This window comes from Egretta garzetta, unplaced genomic scaffold, assembly GCF_000687185.1.
Source record: "Egretta garzetta isolate BGI_Z169 unplaced genomic scaffold, ASM68718v1 scaffold45, whole genome shotgun sequence".
Lineage (NCBI taxonomy): Eukaryota > Metazoa > Chordata > Aves > Pelecaniformes > Ardeidae > Egretta > Egretta garzetta.
In genome coordinates this window covers 13,231,414-13,250,508 of record NW_009260028.1, presented here as the reverse complement: position 1 = coordinate 13,250,508, position 19,095 = coordinate 13,231,414, and the positions used below count along the sequence as shown (strand labels likewise).

At 42.6% G+C, this 19,095-nt stretch overlaps 1 protein-coding gene across 1 annotated transcript in view; it reads right to left on the bottom strand.

The window, feature by feature from the left end:
• Window positions 1-693: 693 nt before the first annotated feature.
• Window positions 694-19,095, bottom strand: part of AGPAT3 (1-acylglycerol-3-phosphate O-acyltransferase 3) — a 51,343-nt gene continuing 32,941 nt past the window's right edge. The window contains exons 2-9 of the mRNA XM_009641026.2: window positions 16,370-16,596; window positions 10,921-11,090; window positions 10,557-10,718; window positions 7,715-7,868; window positions 7,170-7,272; window positions 3,980-4,055; window positions 1,569-1,767; window positions 694-904 (exon numbers count right to left, since the gene is read on the bottom strand). Of these exons, the coding sequence (XP_009639321.1) occupies window positions 816-904; window positions 1,569-1,767; window positions 3,980-4,055; window positions 7,170-7,272; window positions 7,715-7,868; window positions 10,557-10,718; window positions 10,921-11,090; window positions 16,370-16,547 (1,131 nt within the window). The 5' untranslated portion in view covers window positions 16,548-16,596 and the 3' untranslated portion in view covers window positions 694-815. The remainder of the gene's footprint in view (window positions 905-1,568; window positions 1,768-3,979; window positions 4,056-7,169; window positions 7,273-7,714; window positions 7,869-10,556; window positions 10,719-10,920; window positions 11,091-16,369; window positions 16,597-19,095) is intronic.

The window sequence follows — 19,095 nt, the reverse complement described above, 5'->3', positions numbered from 1 at the left end:
AGATTCAAGATTATCATACATGTATGATGTGAAACAGGGCAAATAACACTCAAGACTGAAGTAATATTTTGAAACTAAGCAGCCTTGAGCAGTTAGCAGGAGATATGATGAGAATTTTATACTGGTTTAATACTAGCGGATCTGTGCTACGGCATGTGCTGATCAATAACGCACCGCTTCCGAACTCCACTAACTGTTCTCTCGCGTTACAGAAGTTTTAAGACATTGCCTGAAAATAAAAAGTATCAGTGTAACATACAAATAGGATTTCATCTGTAGCCATGACAACACAGCCTTTCCAAAATCACTCTAACCCAATAAACATCTGTCAATTAATTTAAGAAGGGTTGTTTTTTCCTGGTTCATTAATAAAAAAAGTTGGAAATCAACAAACATTACGTTGGCTTTAGCAAGAGGAAACATTCAATGGCTCCTGTTGTAAAAGTGAGTGTAGTGCTCTTGACAGAAACCAGTGTATTCAGTCATCTGAAGATGCACGTGGCCATGGCCAATGCCCTCTTTTCTCCCCCCACCCCCAGGTCCCCGAACAAAGCAAGAAAAATCAGTTTCTTCTTCCACCCCACCCCAGATTTTCTCCCATAGTTTGACTACAGTAATCCTTAAACAGGCAGAAAGTTGATGCGTTCTCTTCAGTTGATGCCTCCAACTTCTTCATTCTTGGCTCAAGTTTTATTCATTAATATTAGTCATCAGTTATTAAGAAAAAGATAGTTTCTAAGTGTTTGTTGTTGTTTTTTAACTGAAGTTAATCGGATACCATAGTCTGGTTATATGTGCTGAACTGCAGCTGTCAGTTATTCCTTTTTCTTGAATTCTTGGTTGCCATAGCTGGAGCCTTTTTCTATTTCAGTTACTCCTATCAGTCTGCGAACTCCAAAGGAAGCTTGAAAATATAACAGAGAAATGGGAGGCATATTAAAACCAGTTCAAGGATTTAGGAAGTTACATGTAAACACACAAGCAGAACCAACATGAGTTAACCCAATCCTGACGACAGTAGTGACTACAGACCAACAGTGTGCTGTATGAGGCAACACACGGATCACAGGTCAGGTGTCACTAAAAGAGGACAATCCAGACTTAAAGATATAATTAATGCTTCTATGTTGATTAAAAGGACAGGTAGTATGAACACTGAAGCACATCCCACCCCCTGCTCCCATTTGGTTGGTGTTTGGTTTGTGGGGGGGGGGTTTTGTTAGGGTTTCTTGTTTGTATTTTTTGTTTGCTTTTGTGTTTGTTGTTTGGGTTTTTTTTTAAATTCAGACAAGGTGTGCAAGTATTTTCTCCTTCAGGCACCATAATAACAGGCTACGAGACTCGCTTGCTATTGATTACTATAGATATTGCCTAAAATATGAAGGCAAGCCTGCCTGGATTAAAGCTTTTGAAATAATAAACAGGCTATACAATACAAAGACTACAGAGCGAGCTCCAAGTACTCTTCTGCAAGCCCTGTTCATAGTAATTAATACACAGAACTTATTGGAGGTAATGGATCCTGTTACATGTCACTCTGGGCTTAGCATCTTCTCTGCTGTTATTACCTGCTCCAACAAGTCCCAGGAATGCAAGGATAAGGAGAGGTGATCCACTTGCAAAAACTCCAAAGCCAAATGTGAAGAGAGGAGAGAGGAGAACTGTGGCCCAAAAAAGAAAGTTTAGGAGAGTCCATGGTCTCCTAGGAGGTTTAAACTGCTGGCCAGGAAATATGCCTTCCTGATTATACATCTCTTGCAAAGCATCCTGGGAAAAAGAGAACACAAAAGAAAACATGTTCGTAATGCTTGCACCAAGCAATCAAAGACTACTGAACTCCAGGACAAAATCAAAGGACAGTATCTGTGGTAAATACCCATTGAGGGTACACAGCATCCATTTCCATCTGCTGTCATTCATCCGGGCATTTCTGTTGACTGCTTCAAAGGCAGTCTTGGCCACCATCAGAAACTGAAACTGCATCAGCCTCTCCACTACCAAATACCTTCACCTCTTCTCTTAACTGCTTAGGAATTTAGGGCAGCGTCAGGCCAGAGGCCAGTTCAGACACTACCTGCCTCCTCACTGGATGCTTTTTCTTCCTGTTCTTACTTCCAAAAAGGTGAGCATGATTTAGCAAAGCACAGCAGAAAAATGCTGTATATACAGCCAGAAGAGCAAAGCACAAGCTAACCAGCAGAGACTGCACTGTGCTATCCATAACCCCAAGACTTCAACAGAGCAGCTGCATCCTGAGCTGAGCACGCAGAGAGACGCAATCATGAAACACATCACTCGAAAGAGCAGCATGCCCACAGCTTCCCCTCGGTTCGTTCTGCAAGGTTTCCAAGCCATTTCCAAGGATAACTCACGTTTGGCTATTTCTTATTTTTCCCCGCTTAAGCTGTTTCTCTTTTAGATTCCCTTATAACAGGCTGAAAAGCACAAGGCGTTCCTTGCCAACAGCACAGCCTTTTGAGGACATACCCTTCGTGCGGGAAGAGTACTTTAAGGATTCCAGTTACAGCATACTGCTACCACTGTAAGATCAATAAATAAAATACCCACATATATAAGTAATGCCTCCATGGCAACACCTCACACCAAAGTTGAATGGAGGTACAGCCAACACCAGCAAGGAACACCAAGCCCTCCATCTGCGAGCAAAGCAGAGCATTCTGCCGAAGGAATGGCACCAAGCGGAGTGAACGCTCTGTGCCGCAGCTCCTTAGCTCTGCACTTACTGTTTAACAAAGCAGGAGCTAAGCAGAGAAAGACCGTCCCTGTAACGTACATCTTAATGTCTGCTCCTCCAGCCAGGCCACGTTGGAAGGAATTCTTGCATCTAAGAGCCTTTTCACAAGGGAATTACATGAATTACACGATGGCATGTCCCTGATAACAGGGGGCGGGATTCTAGGATCCCCAATTTTTTTTTTTTTTTTTTAAGCTCTCTAACCCAGTATTACACTAACTGTCCCATAAGCTAGTTTGACACACTTGCGAATGGGAGGTGGGGGGAGAAGATGATGATAGCTGCTTACCTTACAGAGGTAAGATAACTTCTCCCCACTTAATTGAATTATAGCTTAGGTATTCAAACAAATTAGCTTAAAATGAACAAAATGAAACTCAGAAGGGGACTTCCTGACCCTTACAAACAATCAGCTGCCTACCTACAGATGAAGTGTAAGCTTAGAAATGCTGCAGCACAGGTCATCATAGCAGAAGAAAGCCCAAGGCAGGTAAGGTTTCTGTGCTCCTCTGCTTTCCCACAAAGATAAACACCACAAAAATCAAGATACACATTTCAAGTTCAACAATCCACCAATTAGGGCTGGACAACATTAATCACAGGTCTGTCCTCCTCCCCATGGAACTGTTAAATCTGTGGTCAAGAAATTAACTATCTAAGGTAAAAAAAGGAAAGACACGAAGCAAAGCTTTGAGCTGTTTGAAGGCACGCTGGCCGTGTGCTACATCAGTCCCTCGCAGCAGATCCCAGGGACTGTCTGTACTGTGCCACATACCGCTGCAGAGGTGGCAGAAGAAAAGTGACAGTGGAAGAAACATGAAAGCAAAGGGCCACTGCAGCTAGGAGCTGGGACTGGCTGTCCCTGACATACAGTTATCACTCTTCTTGAGTGTCTAAACACACCCACAGGGAAAATGGGGCTTTTAGAAATGTATGACAGAGTGACAAGAGACCCAAGAGCTGAGGAATATAAAAAGACAGTGGATTGCTATTAGTTTTCTGCAACTCAGGCGTATCTCTGAATCCCACTGTGCTTCCTGACAATCTTAGACCTCAGACTCACTAGCCAGCCCTCTGTGGCCATGGGGCTCTTCTGTACTGCTCCTTCCAGCAGTTTGAAGGACGTCTGCCAAATTATACATAGTATTTCCAACTCTGCTCTCCATCCAGTGGAAGAGTACACCACCCTGTGAAAGTTGCAAAGGAGAAAAGCAAGCTGTTTACCTTTTCCTGATAAAGCTTATGAAGCCAGTTTGCAGCTTCCTTTTCATCTTGAGGGATATCTTCCAGAGGAAATCTCCTAGTTTAGTAGAGAGATTAAAGAAGAAAAAAAAAAAAAAAGAAAGAATTAAGGGAAAAATCCAGGTATTTGACTTTAGGCCTCTACTAGGGAAGATCTTCCATTCAATGAAGGGCATAAGCTAAAGGTGATACTGTTGCTGACGGCAGAGGTCTTAAATGCAGAGAAGAACTGGGCCTTAAATAACACCTGGCCATCCACCTAAAACTCAAGATTCTTAAGACAAAAGAAACTGTACAAGCTCCTATCAATTTCAGAGCACATCAGTAAAACAAGCATTTCCCATTCAAACACTGTTCTTCCTTCACCGGAACTGCCACTGGTTGATTCCCAGCAAGCTCAGACTGAGGGACCCACAGCTGGGAAAAGACAAGAGTGGCAACTCCCAGGATAATTATTTGTTAAATTTTGTTAGTGAGAAGCCCATTTTGGAAAGAATGGGAGGGATGCTTAAAAATTCACTTTGTACCAACTCTAAGGAAAACATCTACAGCAACTGTACTCTCTCCTTGTCTCTCCAGCCGTACAAATTGAGGCACGCAGTTCTGGGTGCATATGAAAATTACATCCAGCTCCGGGTACTGACCTGATCTCACCAAGAACAGGCACCTTTTAAGAGCCTCTTTCCAGTAGTGGAGAGCCAACCACTTTCCTGCATTCTTTTATTTTCCAAGATAGGCCACTAACACGCTCACAAATGTATCTCAGTCCTGGATCAATTCAATTCAGAAAGAAGTTGCTCGGTTTGTAGGTGGCAGGCACACACCTTAGGCTCAGCTTGAACACATTTTGGCAACACTTGGACTGTATCAGGGCCCTCTTGCAGCAGGGCAGTAAGAATAGAAAGGTGACCTCTGGGAGGGCTCTAGACACAGTGATCCCAGATACAACTTATTTGTGGCTGTTCAAACGGGGAGTATATTCCCACAGTATGAACCAAAGCCTTGGAGTCTGCAGCAGCAGAGAGAAGATATTCTAATACGTTTCTAATAATTTCTGCATCTCATAAATGAATGGAACACTGGATTTTAAATATTTACTTTCATTAGCTCTAACAGGAGGAGCTGCTCAATTACTATAAACAATGCTCAATAAAAGCTCAGTAAAAAGTCATTTGCTGAAAACTCTCTGGTAAAGTTGTCGCTGTATTGCTGTCACCACTAGAGGGTACTCACAGCAATAACATTTGGTAATTTAGCAGATTATTTTCTCTGGAGCCAGCCAGGAGAGAAAGACTGGATCCTCTGCAGAGAGCGAAGAGTCTTACCTCTGCACAGGTAGCTGCATACGCATATACCCAGAACAAGAGCTTATGTGCTTCCTTTCTCTGAGCTAAGCTAAGTCTGCTGGCATGTTAAGGGAACGTTCAATTTTCAGCAAAAAGACTGTTAAAAATAGTTTCCTTGTTCTCATAGCTTCCTCTCCAAAACAGAGAAAAGTGTAGAAAAGCATCTTGAGAATGTTGATTCAGTCCACAAACATCTTTTAAGCCAAAATTATCTGAACATAGTCATTAGTTTCTTTAATAGGGTACAATTAATAATTTTACCTGGCACCATCATCCTCAACAGAATTCTATGAACCCAAACCTCTTCTAATGACTACTGAAAACTACTTTTCTCTTTTCCCTTCCCACTACCTCACCAATACATAAAACCAACTTGCATCTCCATTATCAAGCCATAGGATCTTTAACTGAATGCAGCTGCTCTTCAGTGTATAATTATAAAGACCTATGTCCAAGCATGTGTACCCCAAGATCTAGCTAGACATGCTACATGCATCTGCCCTCAGTATGGATGCAACTGCCTGACCCGTTGTTTTGCTAGCTGGTAAGCTGTCTGCTCACTTTCCTCATCAGGAATGTGTCTAGCAAGTGTAAATAGTAAAAATAAAACCCTTTGCAAATGAGTGATCCCATCTCTCTCCCCATCACCTCTGCAGCCTTCTTTCCATCTGAAAGACTAAGATGTTGTGGAAGTTGCAGTATCTGAGAACGTAACTGGAATGTGCATAATTCCCTTCCTCATTAGGGCTGCAGCACTCTGCCTCCCCTAGCATGGCATTTCTTCCATAAAACTGTTGCTGCTGTACCTCAACACAATGAGTAACCTGTGCGATTCCCTACCAAGTCTTTCACCTTTGGAGGCTCTGGCAAGACACAACTGTCCTGTAGAAGGACAATGTATCTATACAGCCAGTGCCATGCATCTGCAATGCACAGACCCATGGCCAGAGGGGAAGGTGTGGGGGGAAGTTGCAATGTTTTTTTGTTTTTTTTTTTTTCTTTTAAAAAAACGAACATCAAGCTCATCACCAGAATGTAAGCAATGTTTTCCAAAGTGTGGGTGAAGTCCCTAGAGAGTAGAACTGAACTGTCAAAAGAACTGTGGAAAGCACAACCAGGTTGTTTGTCAGGTCCAAACATAAAAGGGAAAAGAAGAAATTGGTAGTTTTTATGATCACAAGGAACCCTTTAAAGCAGAAGGCAGCAAGGAGAAAGCAAGAGAGAGAAAGCACGCCTCTGTGTGTGTGCAAAAATGTGTGTGCACATGTGTGTGTTACCCAAAGGAGCAATGAGGAATGTACCACCTCATTCATACAATGTCTGAATTTCAGCATTATTTAACTTCCAAGCTGCTAATCAACCATGTGAGAGAAGGAGAGAAACTGGCACAGTATGGAGCTTTACAGCATTTACTACAAGAGACTACTATATTGGACAGGCTATTTATATTATGCATATGCTTGCAGGGGACCGGGAAGGAGGCAGAACAGTTGGTTTTCTGTTCCTAGCAGAGAAAGGAAAAACGTGGACTAGTGCCCTCACTGCACAAAACTTGGGGAAAGCCCATAATGACAATGTGGTCATACCCAGGCTTAAAAAGTCTGCCCGGTGCCCTCTGACTTGCTGGGCGATATCATGGGATCTCACACTAGAAAGCGAACTAAAGCAGGGGGGACATAGGGAGGTCTTTGTAGCCTGCAGAGAAGCTTGAAGGACAAGTTAAAAAAGGGGACTGCAGCAAAGGACGTTACCTTATAAAACCTGAATACACCTCAACATACCAAAGCATGCATCTTTAGGGCTCACCTCCATCATTATATGCTCACCTTACACACATATCTGCTTCATATTTCTTCCCATAAAGAATTCCTAATAAAGACGGGTTCTTGTTTCCTCTGAAATTTAGTGTTACATCATACACTGCTGAAACTGTTACAAAAAAGAAAATATGGCTGTTGTATCAGCAACTCTAGCAACCACGTTGTCAGCATCCTTGCATTAGACAAGGCCTTGTGCAAGCCTTGCATTAACGTCAGGTAGCAGAGTCCTTTACTACTTCGTGTTTACAGGTTGTATTTATCTGTATCAGCCAGTTGACATTCCCATCTACGTAGCATGTGTGTTATTAAAACACAGGATAACCTGATGAACTAAGCAACAACGACATACATGAAAGGTTTATTATTTTTTAAGACTGGTATCTGAGAGTTACGTGCCACAAATTAATGGCTGACATGCTGGATGCTTATTACTGCCAACTCACTAATTGTAATGGACGTAATGAACAATAGAGTATACTACACTGTGCTACACGGAGTACGCTAAACAACACGTAGCAATTAATATAAACAAGTAGCAGCTTGCCCGGTACCTGTTCCCCTGAGACACTGGACAGCAGTGGTGAAACCTTTGGTTCTGGGCAACAGGTGGTATTTCAGTTTAGGCAACCCCTTGGATTCAGCTACCTCCATACTGATACGATGCTTGGTCTCTGTAAAACGAGTTCCTTCACAGTACAGGAGAAACTAGTACGAGACAAAAGGCAAAAACAAGGACATCTTGTGATCACGAGGAACCAAGCAGAATACTGAAGATTGGTGTGAGAGAAACATACATCCACGCATGCGCACGTACTTCAGTTGTCTCATTTGATCATCAAGTACTAGGGATAAGCACCACCTCACAACTCATTTACAATTATATTTAATTTTAACAACATTGGTACCAAATTTAAGGTGACAAAAAGTCTAAACGGTTATACCTGAAACATTTACTTAGAAAAAGAAAAATCCCTGAAGGCTTTGGCTGGCTGGTGATGGACTAATCTACAAATCAGAAAAAGCAATCCAAGTATCATACACAACCACTTTAGGAAAATACATGTTAATCACTAGCTATCTCATTTAAAATTTGTACTGTGCACCCTGAATTACTCATCTGAAGACAGACTTTTTTTTGTCTGAAAGCTTTTCTGGTTTTTTTTTGGTTTGGTTTGGTTTTTTGTGTTTTTTTTTGTTTTTTGTTTAATTTGTATCAGTTGTGTTCATAAAAAACAGTGCCTTTCCCTAAAACCATGACCTTGTTCATCTTGTAAGGCACCAATCTGACTGTGGTACCCTAAGTAGTATTAAAGACCTAAATCTTCCCATACTGACTTCAAGCAGCACAAAACATCGATCTGTCCTTTTCCAGCCTCTATATTGCCTCTGTTCTAGTTGAGAGGGAGACAGACCAGAAGCAATGCAAAGCCAAGAGCAGACAAACAAAGCCCTTCTGAAGGCCCCAGGGTGAATTTCTGTTTATCCCTGGCCTTTTTGAAAGGTGGACATCATTCCCATTGCACCAGCAATGGAAAGATTGCTGCATTTGAACGCGCAAACCTCTGCATCCTTGGCAAGCAATGGAGGGGGAGAAGAGCAGGTTGCTACTACATTCTCACAGCAGCATCGTGCAACACTGTAACATTGCAATTCAAAGTAAAGACTCGTCAAATGCATTGCTATGCATCTACTATTTGTCAGTACTGTGGCTGCTTGACTTTTTGTCTGTAGTAGCGTATCCACATACTGCGCACCACAAAAGGTAAGTTAAATGAATGTTAAAACCGCAAAGCCATAGACACAAGAATTAGACCTGCCAGAACGCAGTGAGAGAACAGGAGCTGATCCTGCAATCTTCATTTGGCCCTTGAGGGCACATCCATGATGAAAATCTGACCAACCATCACCACCAACTGGTGAGGACAGCACAAGGTACAGAGCGTAACACCGCAATCTCAACCCCAGTCTGCAATGCAAGCTCCTTCCTCTATACCAAATTCTCACCGTCTTCTACTCAACGGTGCAGTGATCCTTCTGGACCAAGTATGTGAGCGAGGTACAGATTGTGCCACAGTGTACGTGTGAGAAAGACCTCACAAAGGAAGGTTGCACAGACAGCCCTAATTGTGGCACTTAGAATGCACAAAAATTAGGAAATTGATTTACTCAAGTCAATTTTAATCATGATTTAAATTACCAAGCAGGAAGTCTTGATTTAAATAATCAATGGTAACTACATTTTGCATTTATATTTTCTAGTTGTTTTCCCTAGAGACTAGTCCTTGGTTCTCAATTGTAGAATCATTAAAATGTATAGATTTGCAACTAAAGTACAGCCTTGAGATTTTTCTTTTTTTTTTTCTGTAACATTAATCAGGAGGATATATTAAATGTAGTTCATATCCATATATTCAAGCAATTAAGTAGTTCAAAATACATTCTCCAGATTCTTATTTTTTATATCTTTGTAATGATGGAAAATCACTAATGACACATTCACAATGTCCTACTTAAGGCTTACTATTTCACTATTAATTTTAACAAGCTGTACTGGATAATATTGAAAAATCACTTAAAAAGCACAAAAAGCCTCTTAAAATGTTTTATGAGCCAAGTAACTGTATGTTACATGCTGCTATAAAAGCAAACCAGTAAATTTATCAAAACCTTTGCATTCAAAGCTAAAAGGTTAATAGGTTTATTATACCACTGCATTGCTTCAGTAAAATCTAACAACACTGTGCATAATGAAGCATAGATGTTTCACCCTTGACTTCAAAAATAATGTCAAAATAAAAAGGAAAAGCATAACTGCAAAAGCAGATGTGGGCTTGCTGTATGTTCTACACAGACACTTTTTGGGAAACCTGTCATTTCACAGATCAATGAACATACTAACTACAACTTCCTATCAAAATCCATGGTCTGTGTGTCCCCTGCACCCCTGTCCCCCGCCTCCAAATTCACTCATTTCTCCAGAAAACACTTTTTTGTTTACGTGTCTTTTTAGCCTACCTCAGAAAATGCAGCTTAGGGTTATACAGATTTAGTAGTCAAATATGGGCTGGTTTGGTTTTGTTTTTTTTTTTAAAAGGTAAAAATAAGTTCAGACAAAATTAACAGTATTACACAAGTTGATTTATAAGTTAACATCTAGGCAAACTTCTGAACTATTTCCCAAATGACTTCCCTCACCAACAGGCAAACAGAGCAACACCCTACCAGCATATCCCAAAAGACCTCCTGGAGCGGAGCACAGGTTTTTCTTGCCAACACTTGAAGAAAGCAGTGAGCAGACATTCTCCTGATATATAAAGCTACAGTACCACATGAGTATCTCCATCACCATTTCACTTCTAGCAGTCGATACGAGAGGAGGAACTTGACACTTACCCACATATATTCAGGATAATCAGCCAAACGTTTTAATCCTTCAATAACCGTATCTCTGTCTTCTTCCCATTTCCTTTTACAGAAAACAATCTCAAGGAAGTACCACGTCCAGCCAATTAGGGGCACGTATAGTAGTTCTCTTTTAGCAAGAACTTTGGAACTCTTGGAGAAAAACAAAAGTAACAATCCAAAAATGTAATTTGCCAATTTGTACAATGAGAGCAAACAAAGAGATTAAAGTTAAGATGATGAAGGGCTGATGGAATTATATCTGGAAACTCAAACGCAGAGAAACCGTATGTGCATGGGCTTTAAATAGACCTATCATCCTCCAGACAAAGGGAAAGCTCATGGCCCCACGTACCCCTAGCACTCCAAAGCGCTCTGTCATAGTCCAGCCGCACAAGAAGTCAATTTCAAAGTTGTGATTCAAGATGATGATGACATGTTCTTTCCCAAAGGTGTTCACTGTGGCCTCGTCTGAGAACAAGGTACACTCTGTGCCTGACCACCATTCCAGCAGCATTACCAACTCTGACAAACATTAGAAGATGGAGAAAGGAGTTAGGGGTGCCGCTTACCAAAAGCATTTTGGTAGTGTTTCATCTCCAGCTCCATTCAATGCCTAGTCTCTTCTGACTCCCAACACCGTCACCTTTTCAATCCAACCCAGCAGAGATGAAATGAGAGCTTAGACAGGTATAGACCCAGTAACATCACCATCCTTAAGCAGTATTTATGGCACTATATATATGCATTATGCATAATTTAGTAAGTATTTAACAGTGACAAGTTTGGGCATTATATTATGAATGTGAAATTTCAGGATCACTGGAAAAAAAAAAAAAAACCCAAAACTTTGTGCCTGAGAACAGACAGTTGAGTGGTTGATTGCTTTGCTAAATGAGTATAGTTTCTCCCAGGTGGAATACAAATTATGCATAGATGCAGCCTAATGCTTTTACTCAGCATGAAACAAGCTTTATGGAGGTAAACAGACCAATAAAGGGTTTTTAAAGGTATACAGTGCCATAGATCATCTGCAATAGATTTTAATATTAGAACACAGGACTCTCAATCGTTCAGTATTATGGTCATCAACACAGAGGCAGAAGCACCAGATAATCAAGCTGATTTATCAAAATATCCAGGCAAAGCCAGGAATGGTAAATTGCATCTGTCTTTTACTACAAAAGACAGAATGAGCCCTTTCTCCTCTGTCTTCTCCAGCTTTTCAATATCCCAGCATCTCTCTTACTCCATCCTGAACATTTCCTTCATTACCCACTCTTCTTATTTTCCACCTCCCCTTTTTTCATCTTAAAAAAAACCCCTTCCACTTAAATTCAGCACGCACTGAATGTAGTTGCTATGGTTAGCCTATTTCTCTCATTTCAGTACAACTAGGCAGATGGAAGGCATTGCCTGTATCATGAGACAACTATAAAAAGTATATGAGAATAGTTCATTCTCCCAATAGGAAGATTTGCTTCCATGCGAACTGTAGTCATTGGTATTTTCTCATTTCAATGAGATACGGATGCAATCAAAATTTGGTTGCACAAATATGGCAGTTAAAAAGTCCCATTCTTCCCACATTACTATGACAAACTTGCAGGGCCAAAACTGGAAGGCGCCTCCTTGGTTCTGTACATCAGGTTCTGCCACACAGTATTTCAGCTTTCCATCAGGAGGCCCTGGTTTTGCAAAAGGGAGCAGCACCTTCCTACACAAGGGCTTCTGATCAGTGGGATCACGCCAGGATAATCTACCCATACTGCTAAATAAAGAGTGGGTCCCATTTTGCACCACATCAAAGAGAAAGCACACACAGTATTTTGGTGAATGATAGGGAAAACCAATCCTGCTCTGCTGAAGATACATAGACTCTACAGCACTAGTTTTTTCATTTGTATTCCCTGTGTGACCACTTATCAGCCAGGTTATTCCCCTGTATCATTTTCAAGACTCACTCATTTGGAGGCATGACAAAGTTATGCAACTTGCTGATCAAGAGAGCGGAAACCTGGTAAATTGAAAATACAGCAGAGGAAAGACAGAAAAATAGTTTATACCAGCTAGAAGTTTCTACCATTGCTTTCCAGCTTTGTCTCCTTTGGGAATGATGCAACCACTTACCTTTCTTGCTCTGGTTGTCCTGGCTCAGTAAAAGCAGAAAGAGGACAGCAAGAGTGTCCTCAGTTGAGAGCTATGCTCTTCCAAGCAGGTGGCCAGGAGAATGGAGTAGTGGTACCAAACACAGTGTGGCACCCTGAGTGATTTTCCCCTTCCGTTGCTGTCTATGTACTAAGGAGGAACATCTCCAGTACCTGCTACAGTTGCTGCATTTTCACATCAAAAATAAAATGTGTGTGTTTCTTCTTCAAAATCAGAAAAAAAAAAAAAAAAAAATCTACAGAGCATTTCTTGTACTACTCACTCTAAAATAGTGGAGGAAGCTTTGCTAAGAGATTTGCCAGAGTTCATACTGAGAGAGGAGGGCTGACGAGCCAGAGAATTAATATGAGGAAACAGATTGTCCTTTACAAGTGTACTGATAAGTGATGTAATTATAACCAGGAGTGGGCTCATTTCCTTTTTTTTTTTTTTTGGCGTGGGGGTTACAGCTATTTTACGTGGCACTGATCCTGCCGATGCTACAGGAAGCCCATCCTTCTGAACGAAGGGACGATATCACTTGTGCTGCTTGGGATACTTCCTATAGAGGACGAGCAACACCTCACTACAACAAACCCCCTCCTGCAGCCAGGGTTCCCACACACCAAAGCAGGCGGGTTTACGGCCTCACAAGCCACCCAGCAACAAAACAAATGAGAGGCACAGCGCACCTCTCAGTTTAAAGTACTAACATCTGAGAGATAATTTTTGCAACCAGACTAAACCAAATGCACTGCACTCTCCAAAGGCATGAGTCATCTGAAAGGAGCTGATGTAGGAGAGCTTGAAGTACAGACTACCCATCATGAATCACATGTGCTGCAAAGGGTTTACGCTGAGGCCAGAGCCCGACAGACATTCTTCCCCAAACGTTTGCCATGAACACTGGATAGAGTCTATCTCCTTCCCCTTCTGAAGCTGTGCTTTATGTATTTGAGAAGAGATACAGTAAGAATGGGCTGCAGCCAGTTGTATGAGGTTTAACAAGGCCAAGTTCCAGGTCCTGCACTTGGCTCCCAACAACCCCATGCAATGCTACAGGCTTGGGAATGAGTGGCTGGAAAGCTGCCCAACAGAAAAGGACCTGGGGGTGCTGGTCAACAGACAACTGAATATGAGCCAGCAATGTGCCCAGGTGGTCAAGAAGGCCAACAGCATCCTGGCTTGTATCAGGAATAGTGTGGCCAGCAGGAGCAGGGAAGTGATCGTGCCCCGGTTCTCTGTACCAGTTGAGGCCGCACCTCGAATACTGTGTTCAGTTTTGGGCCCCTCACTACAAGAAGGACATTGAGGGGCTGGAGCATGTCCAGAGAAGGGCAAAGAAGCTGGTGAGGGGTCTGGAGCACAAGTCTGATGAGGACCGGCTGAGGGAACTGGGGTTGTTCAGCCTGGAGGAGGCTGAGGGGAGACCTTATCGCCCTCTACAACTGCCTGAAAAGAGGCTGTAGCCAGGTGGGGGTCGGCCTCTTCTCCCAAGTAACAAGTGACAGGATGGAGGAAATGGCCTCAAGTGGCATCAGGGGAGGTTTGGATTGGATATTAGGAAAAAATTCTTTAAGAGGGTTGTCAAGCATTGGAACAGGCTGCCCAGAGAGGTGGCAGAGTACCCATCCCTGGAGCATTTAAAAGACGAGTAGATGTGATGCTTAGGGACATGGTTCAGTGGTGGACAGGTACAGTTGGACTTGATGATCTTAAAGGTCTTTTCCAACCAAATGATTCTATCAATACAGCCTGATTTTCAGTGGGCTATAGTACATAGCCAGATGCACGATCATCTGTGTAGCTACCCCTTCACACTGAATCTCTGCTGGACGGGCAGAGCAGCTTCTGTTACAGACAGCTCTTGAATGAACACCCTCAGCCTAAAACTAAACAGCTTGCAGTAAGGGAGCAAAACGTAGCATCCAGAATAGAACACCAACCTAGAGGTTCATTGCCAAAAGGCTTCCACATAATGAAATATATTTCATTATGAATGGCAACATTTGAACTGCTGCATTTACTTAAGCTTACTTAATTTGTTATAAATCACAATTGAAGTGCATATTCTGTCAGCTCTTCCATTACAGGCCATCAGCACGCTGCAATCCCATATAATATTTACGTTAATTTTCATAGTTTAATTTCTCAGTGATTTAATTTATAATAGGCTATACACAAGGGGTTATCCTAGGTACAACCCAATTATCTACTCCAAACCTTTTTGAACAATAATGTAGGTCATTTCCAGTGTATACAAGATATAAGATAATAGCATTTAAAACATGATTTTTCCAGGCACAAATGGTAGCATGTAGAAAGCATGGGTTTGAACCTACAAGCCTTACAGGCACAAGCTGCTCATATCCTCAGAAAAGCCAGTGCAACAATAGTTTTCAGGATGAGATAATATTCCAGATTATTAAAAGCACATTAAGAAATTCTTACAAGCAAATTAAAAAAAAAAAAAAATCCCATATACCCTCCCCTCCTCCAACCAAGCTCATTACGAAGTTTCTACCTGTAAGTTCCTTCCACTGCAATACCTTTTCTCCTGACAGTTTGCCTGCCACTCTCTATTTAATTTCCTTTCTCCTGTGCTTCTCAGACAATGTTCTCAATAGGTAGGACAAAAAGCACAGGAAGGACAAGGACAACAAGCTTAAAAAGAAAGCGAACTAGATACTTTGGAGAGTTTTTGTTGGTAGCAGTTCACATCGATGATTTAAGAAATGTGGGTGCCTGTCAGTGGACCACTCAACTGTAATTTAAGTACTCATTTAGGTGACTCATTTACCCAAAGTGGGAGGTGGATGCTGAGCTGAGCACTAAGGTAAGTGGCCGTGCATACTGGGAGGGGATGGAGAATGGAAACGAATTAGATGATTCACTGCTGAAACAGGAGGTGACATTTGGACTAAGGAGCCTTATAAACATTCATTTCAGAAATCTAATCCCCTGTTAAGCTGTATGAGGAGGAAAAAAACAGCCATCCACAGGGAAGAAGTTTTGCAAAGGTCTGAAAGAGGAGAGCAAAGCTGCTGCACTCACTGTAGAGCTGTCCTGGGGGCAGAAGAAAAGAGCGGCAAACTGCTCACAAGAGGAGACGCTGGCGTCACAGCTGGACACCGTAGGGTTTAAAAGGACTCTGAAGGTGTCACACAGTTCAGCTATAGAGGCATCTACACGAGATACTTCAAGACAGGCATCTCTCTCTGCAGACCACGCAGTCAACTTGGGCTCCTAAGTGGTCAGTATCGCACATATGCCCAACACCTGAAGCAGACCCTGCGAACTCACCCTTCCCCCATCACTTCGCACAAGCTCCGATGAAGATGGTAATGGAGACAGAATCAGCAATTTCCTACCAGTCACGATGGGGTTGGGGGTGGGGAGGAGCTTTACTTCCCATTTCTTTTAAACAACAGAGCAAAAATAGGTATCAGGCATTTGACCTTTATACCTTTTTCCAGTTTTCAGAAAAGATGGTTGCTTTGAATTGCTCTGAAAAAGCCTAACTTAGCACTTCTCTCTCTCACGCGTCTGTGTACATATACATGTGTATATATTTTTCTTCTTTAATTAATAAAAGAGAAACAAAACCCACACCCCTCCCCGCCCCCTGCCCTCACGTCCCCTTCAAGCATACTCACGGCTCCAAAGCGAATAGGCAAGGCGACAGTTTACTCGGCGATAAAACTGCTTGTTTATGGGCCAGAGGACTAGCGTGCATAGTTGAATCAAGTTAATGATCAGTCCACTCACAACAAAGACGAACCCAATGAGGAGGTGAACTATGAACTGGGTCTTCAGAAAGGCAATGAAGCCCATGATAACCACTCAGAAGCGCGTGCAAGGGCCGTCACTCAGAATAATTGTCCTGAAAGAGAAAGAAAAGAATCAAAGGGAGACTGGATTTACAAGCCCCACGGAAGGGCAAAGTGGGAGCCCTGAAACAGTGCGTGCCACTTCAGCAACAGGAACCCAACCTAATAAGCACTCTGCTCTCCAAGCCTGTCAGCTTCAGGTTGCCACACAATAAGCTGTTGATGGTGCAAATCACTTGCCAAAAACCGAGAGGAATCGTTATTTGCAATTTACAGCCCACCAAGAAGATTATTGTTTGCTGAAGATGAATCTCACACCTCTCTTCAAACAAAGATCATGTAATTGGACTTAATGCTGGGGGGAACATAGACCCCTTGCACTCAGAGCGAAGCAGTCGAGCCCCGATCAGTAAACAAGCTGCGTGGTGACTGCTGCACCTTCAAGGGTTGCTGTCCCTGAACTGCAACAGGACCCTCGGCCCCCCATACTGATAAGTGGGAGGCCGAACCTCTGGAGCTGCATAAACAAACTGATGCCTTCCTGGCCTGCCTTCAAAGACACTGTTCTGTACACGCTTCTCCCAAAGAAGCACCGAGCGAGGGCTGCCGGGGGCTACAGAGACTTTGTTATGCATTTGCTTTGACTTAGAAGAGTACAGCAGTCCATCTGGGGAGCAGACTCGTCACCCCGCAGCGAATTTCGGGATGAGAAGAGCAGGGCTGGTCACACAGAGCATCAGTCTGGCAAACAGTAAGGCATGGACATGGAAATTAGGTATTCCCACATCCAAAATCCATGCTGGAACAAGTTTAATAACTTCTCACCTTGTCAAGCCACAGTTCCATGATGAAACGTAACAGTTAATGTGGGGAAAAAAAGTAAAATAATAGAAAAGCCTTAGGCCATGTAGCAGTACAAACTTGACCTGGAAAGGGCTTTAGTGCAGAATCTTGCTTCCACTGAATTAGCCAGAGCACTTTGAGCACATGCCATATTTATACCTGGTGCAGAAAGACAGGCAATGTCTGAACCATTAGGAAGCCACAGTAGCTTAGACAGACACATCTGATCTAATATGAATCCTGCCAGTACAAAGTTAACCCAATAACACATATTTACCAAGCCACCAGATTGAGTTTATTCCAAACCCTGCATTATCTGGCACTGGCCTTTTCAACCCGTTAGGTGCTAGAAGCCCTACACAACAGGCCAACCAGCCTCAACGTCTCACCCAAAAAATAACAGCATGACCCTGATTTTCTGCCACAGCCAGAGCTTGCTAACAGTATTTATGGTCAGCTTTTACAAGTGTTGCAAATGCCAGACCAACCAGTAGATGGTAACACATACTTTTCACAAGTCAAGCATCCAAAGGTGATGCAGAAGTTCCCAATACCCAAAAATAAAGTACCTGCCAGCTGTGAGGCACCAAGCCATTTTCATTTGCCACCTGCTTACAGTATGGTGCTATTTATAAAGCTATTTATAAAACAGCAGTCTGACTTGTGAAAGCTTGTTTTCTGCTGTCTCTTCTACAAACCAGGTACTGCCTTTCAAGGCACAGTGTCTAGCTTTTGCACAACTAAAATCTATTTGCATCATTAGTAATATACCCACTTCAGAAGCGTATTACAGAGGGGAGAGAAAGGTCTGTCTCAATAGAGCCGCTATTATGCCTATCACAGAAAGCAAAGCAAAGCAAGTTGAATAAGCCGATACTGAAGCTTATGATGAATAATCTAAATTCTCCCAGCATTTTCCTGTAAGAATGGAAGAAACATTCCTTCCACTAATAAACCGCTTTAAGAACAGCTGTTGGGAAGCAGAGACTTGTGTTTAAAAAGAAAGAAGTGGAGCCCTCCTTCCTCTCCCTTCCCCAAGGGGTTGCAGGGTACAGTTGCCTCATACAGCCAAAACACCGCACCAGCGTTCACACGTACCGTATGGGAGGTAGCTGTGGTATTTGGCATTTGACTCCCTAACACAGCAATGGACTCATTTATCTTTTCCACTGGCATGTTCTTCAAGTCATTGTATTAAGTGCTGCCAAACATTAACCACCAAGATCTTCACTTCCAAGATCAGAGTCATTCTCTTCACCCCGTTTCTCTCAAAAAACAGTTCAAACAGTTGCTGCTTTGGCTTTGTTACACATGAAAAACAGGATTTATCACTCGTGCACTGCAGCCCTGCCCCACACACTGGGTACCAGTCTTGCTCTGGTTCTGGCAACACAGCACAGCCACCTCATGTGCCTGCGCCTGGGGTCACTGCACCCCTGTGCATCTGGGGACTGCAGGTCTTACCAGTATTGCTACAGGGTAAAGAGAACAGCAGCCAGCACATGGCTGGTTCCTCTCTGGCACCTTTTGAGGACAGCATTTGCCCAATTGCTCCATGAAGCAGAACTGGTTTGCTTGTACTTCCTCTTAAAATGGACAGGGACCACCTGAAAAATGGGTTAGCTTTGTTGTCCGATCCTTCCAGTTTCCATGCTGGATACAGAACCTGCCAGCAGCCCTTTTCCCAATCCCTCACTTAATTGTATATG